Source organism: Elephas maximus, chromosome 19 (genome assembly GCF_024166365.1).
Source record: "Elephas maximus indicus isolate mEleMax1 chromosome 19, mEleMax1 primary haplotype, whole genome shotgun sequence".
Lineage (NCBI taxonomy): Eukaryota > Metazoa > Chordata > Mammalia > Proboscidea > Elephantidae > Elephas > Elephas maximus.
The window spans coordinates 25,304,417-25,320,571 of NC_064837.1; the positions used below are offsets into that span (position 1 = coordinate 25,304,417).

At 44.6% G+C, this 16,155-nt stretch overlaps 1 protein-coding gene across 2 annotated transcripts; it reads right to left on the reverse strand.

The window, feature by feature from the left end:
- Positions 1–1,253: 1,253 nt before the first annotated feature.
- Positions 1,254–15,129, reverse strand: LOC126062438 (galectin-9-like). 2 transcript variants are annotated; one of them, XM_049859988.1, is made up of 8 exons: positions 15,028–15,129; positions 13,774–13,865; positions 7,277–7,478; positions 5,980–6,090; positions 4,600–4,641; positions 4,042–4,130; positions 3,726–3,888; positions 1,254–2,013 (listed from the first exon to the last, which is right to left on the reverse strand). In XM_049859988.1, the coding sequence occupies exons 1-8, from the start codon at positions 15,064–15,066 to the stop codon at positions 1,867–1,869; spliced, it is 885 nt and encodes a 294-aa protein (XP_049715945.1). In that variant the 5' UTR covers positions 15,067–15,129; the 3' UTR covers positions 1,254–1,866. The 2 variants fall into 2 exon arrangements, with proteins under 2 accessions (XP_049715945.1, XP_049715946.1); XM_049859989.1 differs by lacking the exon at positions 5,980–6,090.
- Positions 15,130–16,155: the final 1,026 nt, after the last annotated feature.

Consider the following 16,155-nt stretch of genomic DNA (forward strand, 5'->3'; position numbering starts at 1 on the left):
CTGGTAGATTCAGGCTTTAAATGTGACCCATCAACCAACAGAACTAAATCAGGATTTGGTAATGGGGTTTCTCGTAAATCTGGTCTAGAAGACAAAACCTGCCTTATTAGATTTAAGCAATCATGGGGTAAATGGTCGTCATTATTAGGTAAAAGTAACAATGCAGCTGGATTCAGAGAGGTTATAGGATACAACCAAATATTAGAAGCAGCCAAAAGTGGATCCTTATAAGAAGTCAGCCTACTGGCTGACAGGTGTTTAGTAAGTGTTAAATTTAAAATGGCTGACACTGCATGAGGGACACAAACGTCAACAAAATTTCTTAAAACAATAGCTGCTGTGGTCTCAACTAGTCTAGTGATTTCAACTACTGCTCTAAGGCAAGGGAGGGTGGGAAGGGTAAGCCCTTGTACTGGGCTCCAGCTGGGTACTATAATAACCAATGTGTCTCAGTTACCCTCTGTGTTTTTGAGTGAGGACTAGAACATTACCAGAAATCTCATGGACAAAGGTGAAAAGTTTAAATTATAATTGGGATACCCTAAAGCAGGTGTGTTAATGCTTCTTTTAATTGAGTGATGGTCTTTTGACCATTCTTGGATAGCTAGAAGGGGTCAGGCTTCCAAATATTTAGATAATGATAATGACTTTGAGCCAGCAAAGAAAAATTAGGTATCCAAGCTCTGCAATAGCTGAAGAGTCCTAGAAATCCTCTTAACTGTTTATTGATAGTAAGGACAGTGTAAACTTAAAAAACAAACAAACCTGTTGCCCTCGAGTCAAGTCCAACTCATGGTGACCCTTTAGGATTTCCAAGGAGCAGCTGATGGATTCAACTGCTGATCTATTGGTTAGCAACTAAGGGCTCAACCACTGTGCTGGCAGGGGTCCTCTGAATTGGTAGTAGATAATTTTAAGGCAGGAAATTCTGTGGCAGTACTCAAAAGTCAGGGTTTCCTCTGGCAAGCTCTGTAAGGTGATTGGCTTAAAAGGGTATACATCTCTGTCTTATATTGGTTTCAGTGTGGCAATTACACAGGTGTATAACTGGGAGGGGCCGAAGTGTACTTACATCATCATTACTACACATTCATCTCTTAGAAACAGTACGGAAGATGGCTGCAGCTAGGGTGAAAACGGAACCAGCAAACAAGAAATCACACTCAATCCTCAAAATGGCAATTTCAGATCTTATCAGGTGCCTCAATTTTTTTTCCCCCTTAATTTCCTTACATAATTCCATGCCTCCGTTCTGTAAAGCATTTTTATTTATTTCAGTGACACTAGGAAAGGTCAGGTCAGTTGGGTGGAGGTTAGTGGGGTGTCACCAGAGTAGGCTTCCTGGAGGGGATGTAATATTGGTACAGGGTGAAGGTGTAGGTTAAAGGTCAGGGAAATGGAGAAGCTGAAATCACCTCCCACCTGGAGAGCACAGCTGGTGGCTTGACATTTAAGGAGGAGTCCAGGGTGGGGCTGGAAGTGGTTGAGAGCAAGAGGAGGAGGTAGGGGCCTGTGCAGAGAGCTTGAGAAGGCTCAGGGCACTCCCTCCCTGCTGATGGACTGAACATGGGTCCTCACCTTGCACAGAGGGCCCCCAAATGCACCTCTCTTATTGGATGATAGGATTTGGCAGCTGGAACCTCCTGTGTTGCCAATTTAGGAAGGCCGACCCAACCAGCTGGGTTCGCCCTCCAGGCTGTCTGCTGCCTGAAGCAGGGCCAGACAAAGCGTGATCTCCCAGAGAAGCCCAGGTCATAGGCTGCATGGAAAGGGCTGAGCTGGGGCTGGGGCAGGGGTGGTGGAGTTGAGCGTTGAGATCCAGACAGGAATGTGCCCATGCCAGTCAGCCCAGGGCCTGGGACCTTCCTATGCCTGCACGTGGGTCAGCTGGATGTCACCAGCCACTTCCAGGTTGTTGATGGCCGGTAGGTTCCTCAGGCGGTGCTTGTATTCACAAAAGTGCTGGTCATTCACGGCCACTTTGAAGCAGTGGTTTTCACACAATATCCACACCTGGGCAGAGAGGTCACAGCATTTTACATTACACTTAGAAAGTCCTCAAACAAAATGGAAGCCTGTGTCTCCCTCCCTCCCTCTTTCCCTCCTTCCCTCCCTTAATATCTCCTTCCTCAAATATTGTTAACCCCACATCCACCATTCTAGCTATACAGAATCATTTGCTCTTCTAATCATGTCCTGTCGTGTCATGTGCACTCCTTCCATACTTTCCCATATGCTGTTCCCTCTCCTTAGAATACCCTTCCCCCTCTGCTCCCCACCCCAGCACACCTTCCCCACATGAATAACTGCTAATCACCCTCTGGGAGTCAGCCCCTTTTGGCAAGTCTTCCCTGCCTTTCTCCACCTCCTGACCACTCCTCGTCGGAATTGAGGGCCTCCACACACTGCCCCTAACTGGCCCCTGAGCCACCAGGGGCAGAAACTCCGGCTTGTATCCCTATACCCAGCACATAGTAGTGCTCTGCACCTGGAGTCCTAACTTGTCTTTTCTACCCCAGTACATTCTCCATGAGACAGACAGACCAAATACTGTAAAACATCATCATCCCCACGATAGCTTATATCCCACAAATTATATGTCCTAAGCATGTTACGAATATTATCTCATTTAACTCATAACTCTATGTGATCACTGTTACTATTGGCCTCATTTTGTACATAAGGAAACTGAAGCACAGAGCAGTTAAGTCACTTGCCCAAGGTCACACAACTATCTATAAATCAAAATATATTCTTCCTGGTTTGCAACCTCTCGATAGGAAACTCCCACTGTAGTAAAATTCAAACTCCTTTCTATGCCCTCAAGGCCCTACACCAGTCATTTCCAACTTTGGTGGCAGAGTGTTGGGGCATACTTTACAAATACAGTTGCCCAGGTTCACCACCTCTTTTTTTTTAAGCTCCTTGGTGATCTGAATGTGTCCTCAGGGTTGAGAACACCTGCTGTCTGCACTCGAGCCTCTAGCCTCCTTACCTCACACCTCTGCCCTCTCTCTACCCAGAAGCCCCTGGACTTGTTGTTTCTTGACAGGCCACAGGCATGGTTCCCAACATTTGCACCAGCTGTTCTACACACCCACCTGGAATGCTTTCCTCACAGGTCCTTGATTGGCTGGCTTCTTCCCTCTCAGGCAGGGTGGCCCTGCCTCAGGGCTCACAGCATCCCATTGCTCTATTGCTTTCTGCATAGCAGCTGTCCTACCTACAGTTATGTTGTTCAGCATTTGCTTCCTTGTTCCTCCCCCACTGAGACTGTGGATGCAGGACCTTGTCTGTCTTCTTCCTGGCTGTGTCCTCAGCACCTAGGGTGCTTCCTACAAGGAGTGGCCCTCCATAAAACAGTTGATAAATGCATTTGTTGAATGAATAAGTGAGTGAATGAATGATGCTTCAATTTCAGGTTCCATATGGCACTAATTGGCTTTGGGACTGCAGACAAATAACTTGCATTTGTGAGTTTGTTTTGTCATCTGTAAAAATCAGATGGCAACACCTACCTCTTGTGGGACAACAATAATAATAAAATTAATAATATCAATAACACTTGAATAATAATTTTTTGGATACTTTGCCTTCTTCTAGGCCCAGCCTCACCTCAGAAGCTTCAGCCTCCATCCCATTCAGTGTGTCCCCAGACCCCCTCCACTCCAACGTTCTCTGCATCCCGTGCCAGTGCCTCTGAGCTCCAGGCTTCAGTCCCTTACCGAGAAGTTCTGGCCGCGGTTGAAGGGCATTTTCCCAGGCAGCCAGCGTTCCTCAGATCCCCAAGAACCATTGATCTGGGTGTTGCAGACCACAGTGTTCTCATTGAAGCGGGGGTTCAGGTGAAAGGCAATGTCACTCCCAGAGCGCAGGTTAATGTGAAAACTGTGGGTGAACAGCTCACATTGAGCACCTTTGCCCACTGAACCCTGGGTCCCAGTCCCTGTCTTCCTCCTCAGCCTGCCCTGGGGCAGGAGAGTGGCCCGAATGCCCTTGGGGTTCTCTCTCATCCCCGAGATCCCTGGTACCCTGCTTTACCTCTGGGCTTTGGGCAGGACGGTGCCTGTCATGATGATGGACTTGAACGGGTACAGCCCACCGGGGATGGCGGTGAAATAAGGCAGCTTCTGTGGGAGGAGGGGACAGGTCAGCCCGTAGCAACCACATCCACTGCCGGCCACTGAGGGAGGGTAATTTTTTTTTTTTTTTTGGTACAGATTTTCATGAATGTGGACTGTCTATTGAGCTTGGCAGTGTGCCTATAAGTAATACAGTTTAGAGAAAGCATCCCACGATATCATTATTTGTCTAGTAAGCATCAAAGGGAAACTTTCTAGCATTCCTCAAATTAATGGACTTGAGCCATCAGGAAAGGAAGTTTGGTCAGACACAGAAAGACATTTGGGCTGATAAGGGGAGGCCACTTGATTTGATCATGCTGAAGAGACTGTTTTAAGGTTTCTTTCAAGTCTTTTTCTAATGTACTTGGCGGTTTATAGGAACTTCGGCTTTGAATTTGGCTAGGCAGGCTGCTCCTCACATCCCACTCTGCCCGACACAAGCAATGCCTCCATCTCTCCCCAAGAAAACACTTACATAGGTTAGGCTGGGGTACACCATAGGCAGGATTGTAGGATTCTGTTGAAAAGAGACCAGGAAATTCATTGAGGTTGTGTGCACAAAGAGGCACCCGCACACTCTAAAGGGCATGCTCAGATGTGAAGCTGAGGTCAGGATGCTTCCACTACCTCAGGTTCTCCCATTCACCTGCCTTCTTATATTAGCCTTCATGAAGCTTCCAGTTATGTTGCTGGACTCCATCAAGGTTACCCATCCTTCAACTCCTCCCAGGTAGCCTACTCTCTCCCCACTGATTTGCACAGACAAGGGGAGAATAAGAAGAGGTTAAGCCTACGATCATTGTGACATCACCTGGACAAGTCGGGCTAGATGGGGGCAGTATGGCTGTTCTACTAAAACAAAAAGCCCCACATGGGAAGACAAGCATTAATGGAACCAAGAAAGAGTAGAAAGGCAGGGGCAGGAGCAAGAACGAGCAAGCCAGGCAGGCAGGGGAGTGCAGAGGGTGGTAGAGAGGGAGAGAGACAAAGGATTAGGCTCCATCAAGTACAGTGGGGTGTCAATCGCTCTCTCTCTCTCCCCACAGGGAAAAGAGTGGGTAGGAAAGGAATAGGAGAGATGAGGACCAAAGGGACAGGAACACATATGTGTTGTGGGCCTACTGTGTGCTTCATTTATCCCAGGCTAGCCCACTCAAATGCCAAGAGTGGCAGCAGCTGCTCCAATCCAGCTGTGAGAGTGTGAGCCCAACATACCCCAATCTTCCCGTTTTTCATGAAAAGGCCAGAGATCCAAATTTCCCTGTGGTGTCTCCTGACCTTTTAGATATGGGCAACACATTCAAAATATTTGAAACATGAGAGGATCTAATTGTCCTTTGTGAGGACCCTGGGGTCCATTTCGAGACCTCTGACGTATATTGTTTCATTGAAGCCGCAGGACACCCCCATGGAATAGCAATGCTTATGCTCATTCTACCAATGAGGAAACAGGCTGGGAGAGGCTAAGTCACTCATCTAAGGTCCCATAGCCAATGAGCATAGCCAAGCTGGGGATTTGAACTGGATTCCATCTGATTCCGCAGCCTAGGCTCTTTCTGGAATCACTCTGCCTTCTAACCAGGGTGAAAATGGAGACCAACAGAGACCCAAGTGGCTGAGGAGTCTGTGAGACTAAGGCAGGTGCTCCAGACAGAGGTGGTGACACAGGAATGGCATGATGACCGAGGGGAAGGAGGAGGTCAGAGACCAGGATGGGGAGCCAGAGGTGTGTCCCCAAAGTTACCTAGATAGGAGATTAGACTGGTATGTTTAGGTCCATCCAACAGGGCCTAGGCACAGATAGTCTGGGCCCTGTGCCCCAGCCCCCGGGACAGGTCCAGGTGGACCGCCTGACCTGGAACCTGATGGAGTCTAGCTGCAGAGAACCTCGGACCGAAATGGTGTCCACGCAGTGGAAAGGCACGCGGTGTGAGTACTGCACGAAATGGTTCCCGTCCACTGCCACCTGCCAAGGGAGTATATATTCCAGGAGCAGAATCCCAAGCCAGATGGAGGAGCACACCTGAGCCTCCTGGCTCTTGTTTCTTGAAAAGCCCCAGGTATGCTTCTCACATCCAACCTGTGCCAGTTACAGGAGTGCGTGTGGAATCCAAAGCGCATCCAGACCCAATCTCTGCTCGCCTTAAGCTTAGTTCTTCTGGTGTTTGTTGATTTATTGCAGTAGGTTTACCTGGGGCGTTATTTACCTGTGCGCCACCAGTAAGAGTACTCATGGGGAGTAGGCAAGAGGCAGGCTTTACACTGAGTGGGAGGGCACGTCCATGTTCACACAGATGAGCATAGACACAGATGTACTTTCTCCCACCCAGCTCCCCAAGATGAGAGACACTGCTTGCAAAAGTAATTTACAATGGCTTACAAAACAAACCAATTAACAGAACCTAGATAAAGACTGGTAACGACTGGTACAATGTTGCAGAAATCTAGATGTTATCAGGGACCTAAAGTGGAGTTAGGGCTACAGCACAGGAATGGAATTAACTTGGACTTTCAAGATGGGTGCCTGCGTGGTGCAAACAGTTAATTCCTCCTGCTGCTTGGTTCGAGTCCACCAGAAGTGTCTCAAAATAAAGGCCTGGAGATCTACTTCCAAAAAATTAGCCATTAAAAACCCGATAGAGCACACTTCTACTGTGACACACACGAGGTCTCCATGACTCAGTGTCTACTCAACCTCAACTGTTCCAGTTTTTTTCAATACCAAAACCAAATTTATTGCCATCAAGTCTATTCCAACTCATAGTGACCCTATCAGACAGGATAGAACTGCCCCATAGTGTTTCCAAGGAGCAGCTGGTGGATTTGAACTGCCAACCTTTTGTTTAGCAGCTGAACTCTTAACCACTGCACCACCAGGGCTCCTTTAAAGACACACAAGACCAAAAAACAACATGGCAATGTATCTAATTCTGATTTTTTGAGTAAAAGAAGCAACAGGTGCACTCGTTGATGAAGGTGAAGGTACGTAAGGAAACTGTATAGGCCTTGATGATGGTCTTGTAGAATGGTGTTGCTACTACCTGATCTCAAAGGACGTGATTATTTAAAGGCCATTCTCTCAGTGCAATGCAGCTGGGGGGACTAGGACCCTAGGGATGGAGACAGGGAGAAATAGGAGGGTATCTGCTCACCTTGAAATCCCAGATCTGCACCAGGACACAGATCTCAAAGGGCTGCCCCCTCTGGAAAGGCATTTGAATCTTCCTCTCCTCGCTTCCCCAGGATCCATTCTGCTTCGTATTGCAGACCACATACCCACCTTCTTCAAACCGAGGGTTGAAGTGGAAGGCAATGTCTTTGTCACTGCGACCAGTCTGAAAGTTCACAGCAAACCTAGGCGAAGGGGGAATCAAATTGTCTTCTGCAGCATGGTTTATTGCCAGTGGTGGGAACGGGAGGTCTTCAGTGCATTTGATCTATGCATTTGATCTGGGAACTTGCATGTGAACTTTGTGGCAGAAACTAATTTGTTGGCATCTTTTTGTTCACCTAATTTGGACTTTGTGTGTTTTTGTGAAATTGTTGCATTTTGCCCTTACGGCATTGTTTTCTGGAAATGAGTAGAAAATGGGTAAAGAAAAGTGTTGATACTGGCACCCAGAAGCACAGGTCTTAGAAACTAACCACAAATTTGTATTAAAGAAGAGGAAAAAAGAAAACATCAGCACTACAAAAAAAACACTACAGAATGACAACTATAAACTCACATCTATCAATAAACACAATGAAAGTAAATGGCTTAAATGCACCTATAAAGAGAGAGAGAGTGAGAGAATGGATTTAAAAAACAGGATCCATCAATATGCTGTCTCCAAGAGACACCTTAGAAACAAAGACATAAATTTATTAAAAATCAAAGGATGGAAAAAATATATCAAGCAAATAGCTACCAAAAAAGAGCAGGAATGGTAATACTAACCTCAGATAAAATACCCTTTAAAACAAAATCCACCATAAAAGACAAAGAAAGGGCATTATATAGTGATTAAAGGGACAGTTCACTATAAAGACATAATCATAATAAATATCTACGCACCCAATGACAGGGCTCCAAAATACAGAAAACGAACCCTAACAGCACTGAAAAGAGAAATTGGTAGTTCTACAATAATAGTAGGAGACTTCAACACATTATTCTTGGTAGAGGACAGACATCTAGAAAGAAACTCAGCAAAGACATGAAAGATCTAAAGCCCGCAATCAACCAAATTGACCTCATAGACATATATAGAACACTCCATCCAACAGTAGCAAAGTACACATTCTTTTCCAATGAGCATGGAATTTTCTTCAGAAAAGATCACATCTTAGGTCACAGGCAAGCCCCTCAAAAATCTAAAGCATTGAGATAATACAAACTATCTTCTCTGATCACAACACCATCAAAGTAGAAGTTAATAAGAGGAAGACCAAGGGGGGAAAAAAATCAGATACAGGGAAACTGAACAACACCCTGCTTAAAAACCACTGGGTAATAGAAGAAATCAAAGATGGAATAAAAAATTTCTGGAATCAAATGAGAATGAAAACACGGCATAACAAAACCTTTGAGACACAGCAAAGGCAGTGCTCAAAGTTCAATTTATAGCAACAGATGCACGCATCAAAAAAAAAAAAAAGAAAGAAAGAAAGGGACAAAAAAATTAGCTACACAACTAGAACAAATAGAAAAGGAATAGCAAAAGAAGCCCACAGCCACCAGAAGAAAGGAAATAAATATCAGAGCAGAAATAAGTGAAATAGAGAATAGAAAAACAATAGAATCAACAAAACCAAAAGTTGGTTCTTTGAAAGGATCGACAAAATTGACAAACCATTGGTCAAACGGACAAAAGAACAACAGGAAAGGATGAAAACAACCCTAGTAGGAAATGAAATGGGGGACTTTACAACAGATCCAGCTGAAATAAAAAGGATCAAAACAGAGTTCTATGAAAAACTGAACTCTAACAAATTTGAAAACCTAGAGGAAATGGACATATTTCTAGAACACACTACCTACCCAAACTAACACAAACTAAAGTTGAAAATCTGAACAGGCCCATAGCAAGAGAAGATATTGAAAAGGTAATCAAAAAACTCCCAAGATAAAAATGCCCTGGCCCAAATGGCTTCACTGGAGAATTCTACCAAGCATTCACAGAAGAGCCTACACCAGTACTACTCAAATTATTTCAGAATATAGAAATGTAAGGGATACTTCCGAATTCATTCTATGAAGCCAGCATAACCCTGATACCAAAATCAGGCAAAGGAATCACAAAAATAGAAAATTACACACCAATATCTCTCAGGAATGTAGATGCAAAGATTCTCAACAAAATTCTAGCCAATAGAATTCAACATCATACCAGAAAAAAAATACACCATGACCAAGTGGGATTTACACCAGGTATGCAAGGATGGTTCAACATTAGAAAATCAACCAGTATAATCCACCAAATAAATAAAATTATCACACGATCATCTCAATCAACACAGAAAAGGTATATGACAAAGTCCAACAGCCATTCCTGATAAAATCTCTCAATAAAATAGCTATAGAAGGGAAATTCCTCAGCATAATAAAGGACTTTTATATGAAATCAATAGCCAACATCATTCTTAATGGAAAGAGGCTGAAAACATTTCCCTTGAGAACAGGAACACAACTATTTCACATTGTGCTGGAAGTCCTACCTAAAGCAATAAGCCAAAGAAAAAAAGAAAGGGCATCCAAATTGGTAAGGAAGAGGTAAAACTTTTCCTATTTGCAGATGATATGATACTATACATTGAAAACCCAAAAGACTCCACAAGAAAACGATTGGAACTGATAGATTCAGCAGAGTAGCAGGATACAAGATAAGCTACGAAAATCAGTGGGATTCCTATACACCAATGTAGAGAACTATGAAAAGGAAATCAGGAAAACAATACCATTTATAATAGCCCCTAAAAAAAAAAAAAAAAAAATACTCAGGAATAAATCTAACCAGGGATGTAAAAGACCTATACAAAGACAACTACAAAACACTACTGAGAAAAATCAAAAGAGACTTACATAAGTACAAAAACATACCATGCTCATGGATAGGCAGATTTAATATTGTGAAAATGTGAATACAACCCAAAGCAATCTACAAATACAATCCAATCCCAATCCACATACCAACAGCATTCTTTAAAGAGATGGAAAAACTAATCATTGACTTCATATGGAAAGGAAAGAGGCCCTGGATAAGTAAAGCACTATGGAAGAAGAAGAATAAATTAGGAGGCCTTGCACTACCTGACCTCAGAACCTACTGTACAGTTACAGTAGTAAAAACAGCTGGTACTGGTACAATGACAGACACATTGACCAATGGAACAGAGTTGAGAACCCAGATGTAGATCCATCCACCTATAATCACCTGATCTTTGACGAAGGGCCAAAGTCCATCAAATGGGCAAAAGACAGTCTTTTTAACAAGTGGTGCTGGCAAAACTGGATGCCCATCTGCAAAAAAGTGAAACAGGATCCAAACCACATGCCATATACAAAAACTAATTCAAAATGGATCAAAGACCTAAATATAAAACCAAAAACTATACAGATCATGGAAGAAAAAAATTGGGTTAAATCTAGAGGCCCTTATACACAGCATTAACAAAATAAAAACCATAACTAACAATACACAAACACCAGAAGATAAGTTAGATAACTGGGATCATCTAAAAATTAAAAAATTATTGTCACCAAAAGAGTAACAAGAGAAACTACAGACTGAAAAAAAAAAAATTTTGGCTACGACAATTTGACGAAGGTCTAAAATCTACAGAAAATCCAACACCTCTACAACAAAAAGACAAATAATACAATTAAAAAATGGGCAAAGGATATGATCAGACACTTCACCAAGAAGACATTCAAGCAGCTAACAGGTACATGAGAAAATGCTCCTGATCACTAGCCATTAGAGAAATGCAAATCAAAATCATAATGAGATACAATTTCACCTGACATGCACGAATCAAAACCAAAACAGAAAATAACAAATGCTGGAGAAGCTGTGGGAAGATTGGAACCCTTATGCACTGCCAGTGGGAAAACAATGGTACAACCAATTTGGAAAACGATCTGGCACTTTCCTTAAAAAGCTAGAAATAAAAATACCATATGATCCTGTAATCCCACTCCTAGGAACATATTCTAAAGAAATAAGAGTTGTCACACAATAGACATATGCACACCCATGTTAATTGCAACATTGTTCACAGTAGCAAAAAAATGGAAACAACCGAGCTGCCCATCAACAGATGAATGGATAAACAGACTATGGTACATTCACACCATGGAGTATTACGCAATGATAAAGAACAGAGATGAATCCCCAAAGCATCTCACAACATGGATGAATCTGGAGGGCATTATGCTGAGTGAAATAAGTCAGTCAAAATGGACTAATATTGTATGAGACCACTGCTATAAAAAGTTGGGAAAGCCAGCACAACTTGTCCAAGGCAAGGTCGTGTAAGCTCCAAAGACACGTCCAAACTCCCTGAGGCACTGAATTACTGGGCTGCGAGCTCTGGGGACCAGGGTCTCAGGGAAGATCCAGCTCAACTGGCATAACAGTTTTTAAAGAAAATGTTCTACATTCTACTTTAGTGAGTGGTGCCTGGGGTCTTAAAAGCTTGTGAGCAGCCATCTAAGATACTTCAGTGGTCTCACCCCATATGGAGCAAGGAAGAGTGAAGAAAACCAAAGACACAAGAGAAAGATTGTTCCAAAAGACTAATGGACTACAAGTACCACAGCCTCCACCAGACTGAGTCCAGCACAACTAGATGGTGCCCGGATACCACCACTGACTGCTCTGACAGGGATCACAATAGAGGGTCCCAGACAGAGCTGGAGAAAAATGTAGTACAAAATTCTAATTCACACACACACAAAAAAAAAGACCAGAATTACTGGTCTGACAGAGACTGGAGAAGCCCCAAGAGTATGGCCCCCGGACACACTTATAGCTTGGTATTGAAGTAATGCCTGAGGTTCACACTTCAGCCAAAGATTAGACAGGCCCATTAAAAAAAAAAAAAAAAAAAACAAGAGTAAATGGGCACACCAGCCCAGGAGTAAGGACAAGAAAGCAGGAAGGGACAGGAAAGCTGGTAATGGGGAACCCAAGGTCGAGAACGGGAGAGTGTTGACATGCCAAGGGGATGGCAACAAAAGTCACAAAACAATATGTGTATTAATCGTTTAATGAGAAATTAGTTTGCTCTGTAAACCTTTATCTAAAGGACAATAAAAAAAAATTTTTTTTTAAGTGTTGCAAACATGGAAATTGTCAAGCATGCTCAACTGGGAAAGGCAAGAACAAAATTAAAGAACAAGTGCGGCCAGATGTCTAAAGGTGAGATGTAGGATGAATATTAGCTCTCTGGGCATGACAACTTATTACTGAGCATCTTCCCCATAGTATATGTTGGGGTTTATGTCAGGAACATGGGAGGTGTGGAAGCAGAACCCCTGAAGCCAGGTAGGCCTGGACTCAGGCCCCAGTTCTGCATTCTTGGTCATTTGGGATGACTGTCAAACCACACTACCCTCAAGTTACTGCATCCAGGAGAGGGAGTGACTCTCTTCCTACAGCCCCATGGTAGTGCAAAGAGTTAACATACTTGGTTGCTACTGAAAAGATGGGAGGTTTAAGTCAATCCAGAGGCACCTCGGAAGAAAGGCCTGGCCATCTACTTCCAAAAAGTCAGCCATTGAGAACCCTATGGAGCACAGTTCTACTGAGACATGCATGGGGTCATCATGAGTCACAGTCGACCTGACAACAACTGGTATTAAGTGAGGAGTGTTCAGGAAGCCCCCAACACAAGTACATGTTGAATTGTGTCCCCCTAACCGTTGTACCTGTGAGTGTGATCCTGTTTGGCAATAGGGTCTTTGAAGTGTTATCAGTTAACATGAGGTCTTACTGAAGTAAGGGTGGGTCCTGATCCAATCTGAGTGGTGTCATTACAAAAGAGTAGAAGGACATAGTGACAGGCAGGGCAAAGACTTGCTGAAGATGCACGTGCAAGTCAAGGAATACCTGGGGCCACCGGAAGCCAGGGCAGACAAGGAAGGTCTTCCCCTAGGGTCCTTGGAGAGAGCATGGCCCTGCCAATCCCCTGAATTCAGACTTCGAGGCTCCAGAAGTGTAAGACAATAATTCTGTTCTCCTAAGTAGTTTGTGGTATCTTCTAAGGTAACTGTGGGAAACTAATGCAGTTTTCTTCTGTCTCCTTGGAGGAAGCCCCTGGGCATGAAAGCTGCCTTTGGGTGTAGCTGTGACTGTAAGGTAAGGAATTAACATAATTATCTGCATGGGGGGGGCGGGGCGGGGAGGGGGCGGGTGCCTGCTACCTTCCCTAGATTTGGAGCTCCGAGGGGGTCCCAGGGGCCCCTTAACCTTGGAGTCTATGCCCTCATGGGGTGGGCACTGTGGAACAGGTCACTGGGTGTTGGCAGGGCCCACCCTGCACATCTGCATCCCAGGAGACTGGTGTGGGTGAAGCACAGAGGTTGTTGGTTGAATGGATCAGAGCTGACAGGCTCCATGGTTTGCTAAGGGACAGGCTAAAGAGAAACACCTGTGCCAGGTACCTGGTTTCAGTGGAGAAATGAACAGTCCCCTTGATGATGATCTGAAGACCATCCTGGAGGCCCCCTAGGATTGTCCCCTGGAAAGGGACGCCCTGCAGGGGGGAAAGGATGGAGACCAGTCAGTCTGCCTGCTCCTCTATTTGCTCTCTGTCAGCACTTGCTAATGGTGGCCTGTGTGTGTTGGGCACCATGCTGGGGGCAGAGGGTGTGGCTGTGAACTAGACAGATCAAGTCTCTCAGCCTCACAGATCTTCTGATCATGTGAAGCAGTGCTCACTAACCGAGCTAATTACTCCAACATTCTGATTGTGATAAGGAGACTGTGTTCTCCGAGAGGACGTGACAGGGGCTGACTTCCCTTGAAGGTCTGAGAAGAAGCTCCAGCAAGCTGAGCCCATGTAGAGTTCACCAGGAGGAGGGACTTGGAGGCAGGGGAAGTCACAAGTACATGGGCCCTGACTGAGATGGCAAGAAACCAGTGTAGTGATGGGGCTGCAGGACCCCAGGCCAAGCTCCCAGCAAAGGCCCTAGGGCTCTGCTCAGGAACTCAAGAACCCTAAAGGATTAGAAGAAGAGAAAGAGCGAACTCTGAAAGCTAATGTGGACTGATGTCATTTGTATAAAAATTATGCACGGATATAGTCTCCCCACCCAAGTCATGCACTGTCCTGAGAACTCCAGATATACCACCTCACATAATCCTTATTCCAGCCCTGGGGTGTGAGCTCAAGAGTCATCCCCATTTTACAAATGTGGAAGCTGAGGCAGAGTGGTGAAAGTAACTTGTCTAAGGCCACCCAGCTAGTAAATGGCTGAACCAGGACTTGAACCCAGGAAGGCCTTCTCCAAATTAAATGCTAGGTTTTTATCACTCCTAGAAACCCTGCTTCCTTCCCTTTTCATATAAGCCATCACCCTTCTAGTTATGTATGCCTGTCTCCCCGCAGCACCTAGGACAGGACAGGCACCCAGAGGGGAAGGTTTGTAAACATTTGTCAGAATAATCCTCGAATCCTAAGGATTATCATCCCTCAGTCCCTGAAAGGAACTGGGGAAACCCACATGAAACAGAAGTTGCATCAGGATTGCCCCATATGGCGTTTCTACCCTTCCTGTGTTCTCTTTGGGATGCCCCCCTCCACTACCTCCTGCCACCTAGGGTTTTCTTCCTCAGAGACCCAGAGCTCCTTCCCCTCGCTGTGGCAGCAGCGCGGCCGGCCAGCACCACCCCATGCCCCTAGCCCCAGGACTCACCGGGCTCAGGTAAGGAGGCTGGGCACTGCTGAAAGCCATCTCTCTGTGCCCCTAAGGCTACTGTTGCTTTTTAATTGCCAGGTAGTCCTCTGCACAGTGGGAGGACTTCACAAAGAAATAGAAACCAAAACAATTTGGTTGCCCTCTTTGTTTCCTATAATTGTTCTACAGAGCACTTTCTTTTTTGGATGTTATTGTTTAATTTGTAGGTTTGTTGCTTTGCCAGAAGGTGGTTTACAGGAATTGCTGCAGTTCCAAGTCAAAGGCATGTCTTAGGACCATACTCTCAGGGGTTCCTCCAGTGTCTGTCGGGCCCGTAAGCCTGGTCTTTCTTCACATATTTGGTTTTTTGGTCTACACTTTTCTCCCACTCTCTCTGGGATCCTCTACTGTGATCCCAGCCACAATGCTTACCACCTCCTCTGATAAAGCACAATGGGCCCCTGCGTGTCTGTAAATTTGTCGTACTGTGGGGGCTTACCTGTTGCTGCAATGCTGGAAGCTATGCCACCAGTATTCAGATAACAACAGGGTCACCCATAGTGTACAGGTATCAGCTGAGCTTCCAGACTAGGAAAGAGTAGGAAGAAGGACCTGGCAGTCTACTTCTGAAAAGAATGAGCCAGTGAAAACCTTATGAATAGCAGTGGGACATTGTCTGATACAGTGCTGGAAGATGAAAGCCCCAGGTTTGAAGGCCCTCAAAAGACAACTGGGGAAGAGCTGCCTCCTCAAAGTAGAGTCGACCTTAATAACATGGTTGGAGTCAAGCTTTTGGGACCTTCATTTCCTGATGTGGCACGATTCAAAATGAGAAGAAACAGCTGAAAACATCCATTAATAATTGGAACATCGAATATATGAAGTATGAATCTAGGAAAATTGTAAATCGTCAAAAATGAAATAAAACGCATAAACATTGATGTCCTAGGTATTAGTGAGCTGAAATGGACTGGTATTGACCATTCCAAATCCGACAATCATATGGTCTACTATGCCAGGAATGACAACTTGAAGAGGAATGGCGTTGCATTCAATGTCAAAAATAACATTTCCTGAAGTAAAACGTTGTCAGTTTTACTCCACACACCTGGAAGGAAGACCAGTTAATACGATTATTATTCATAT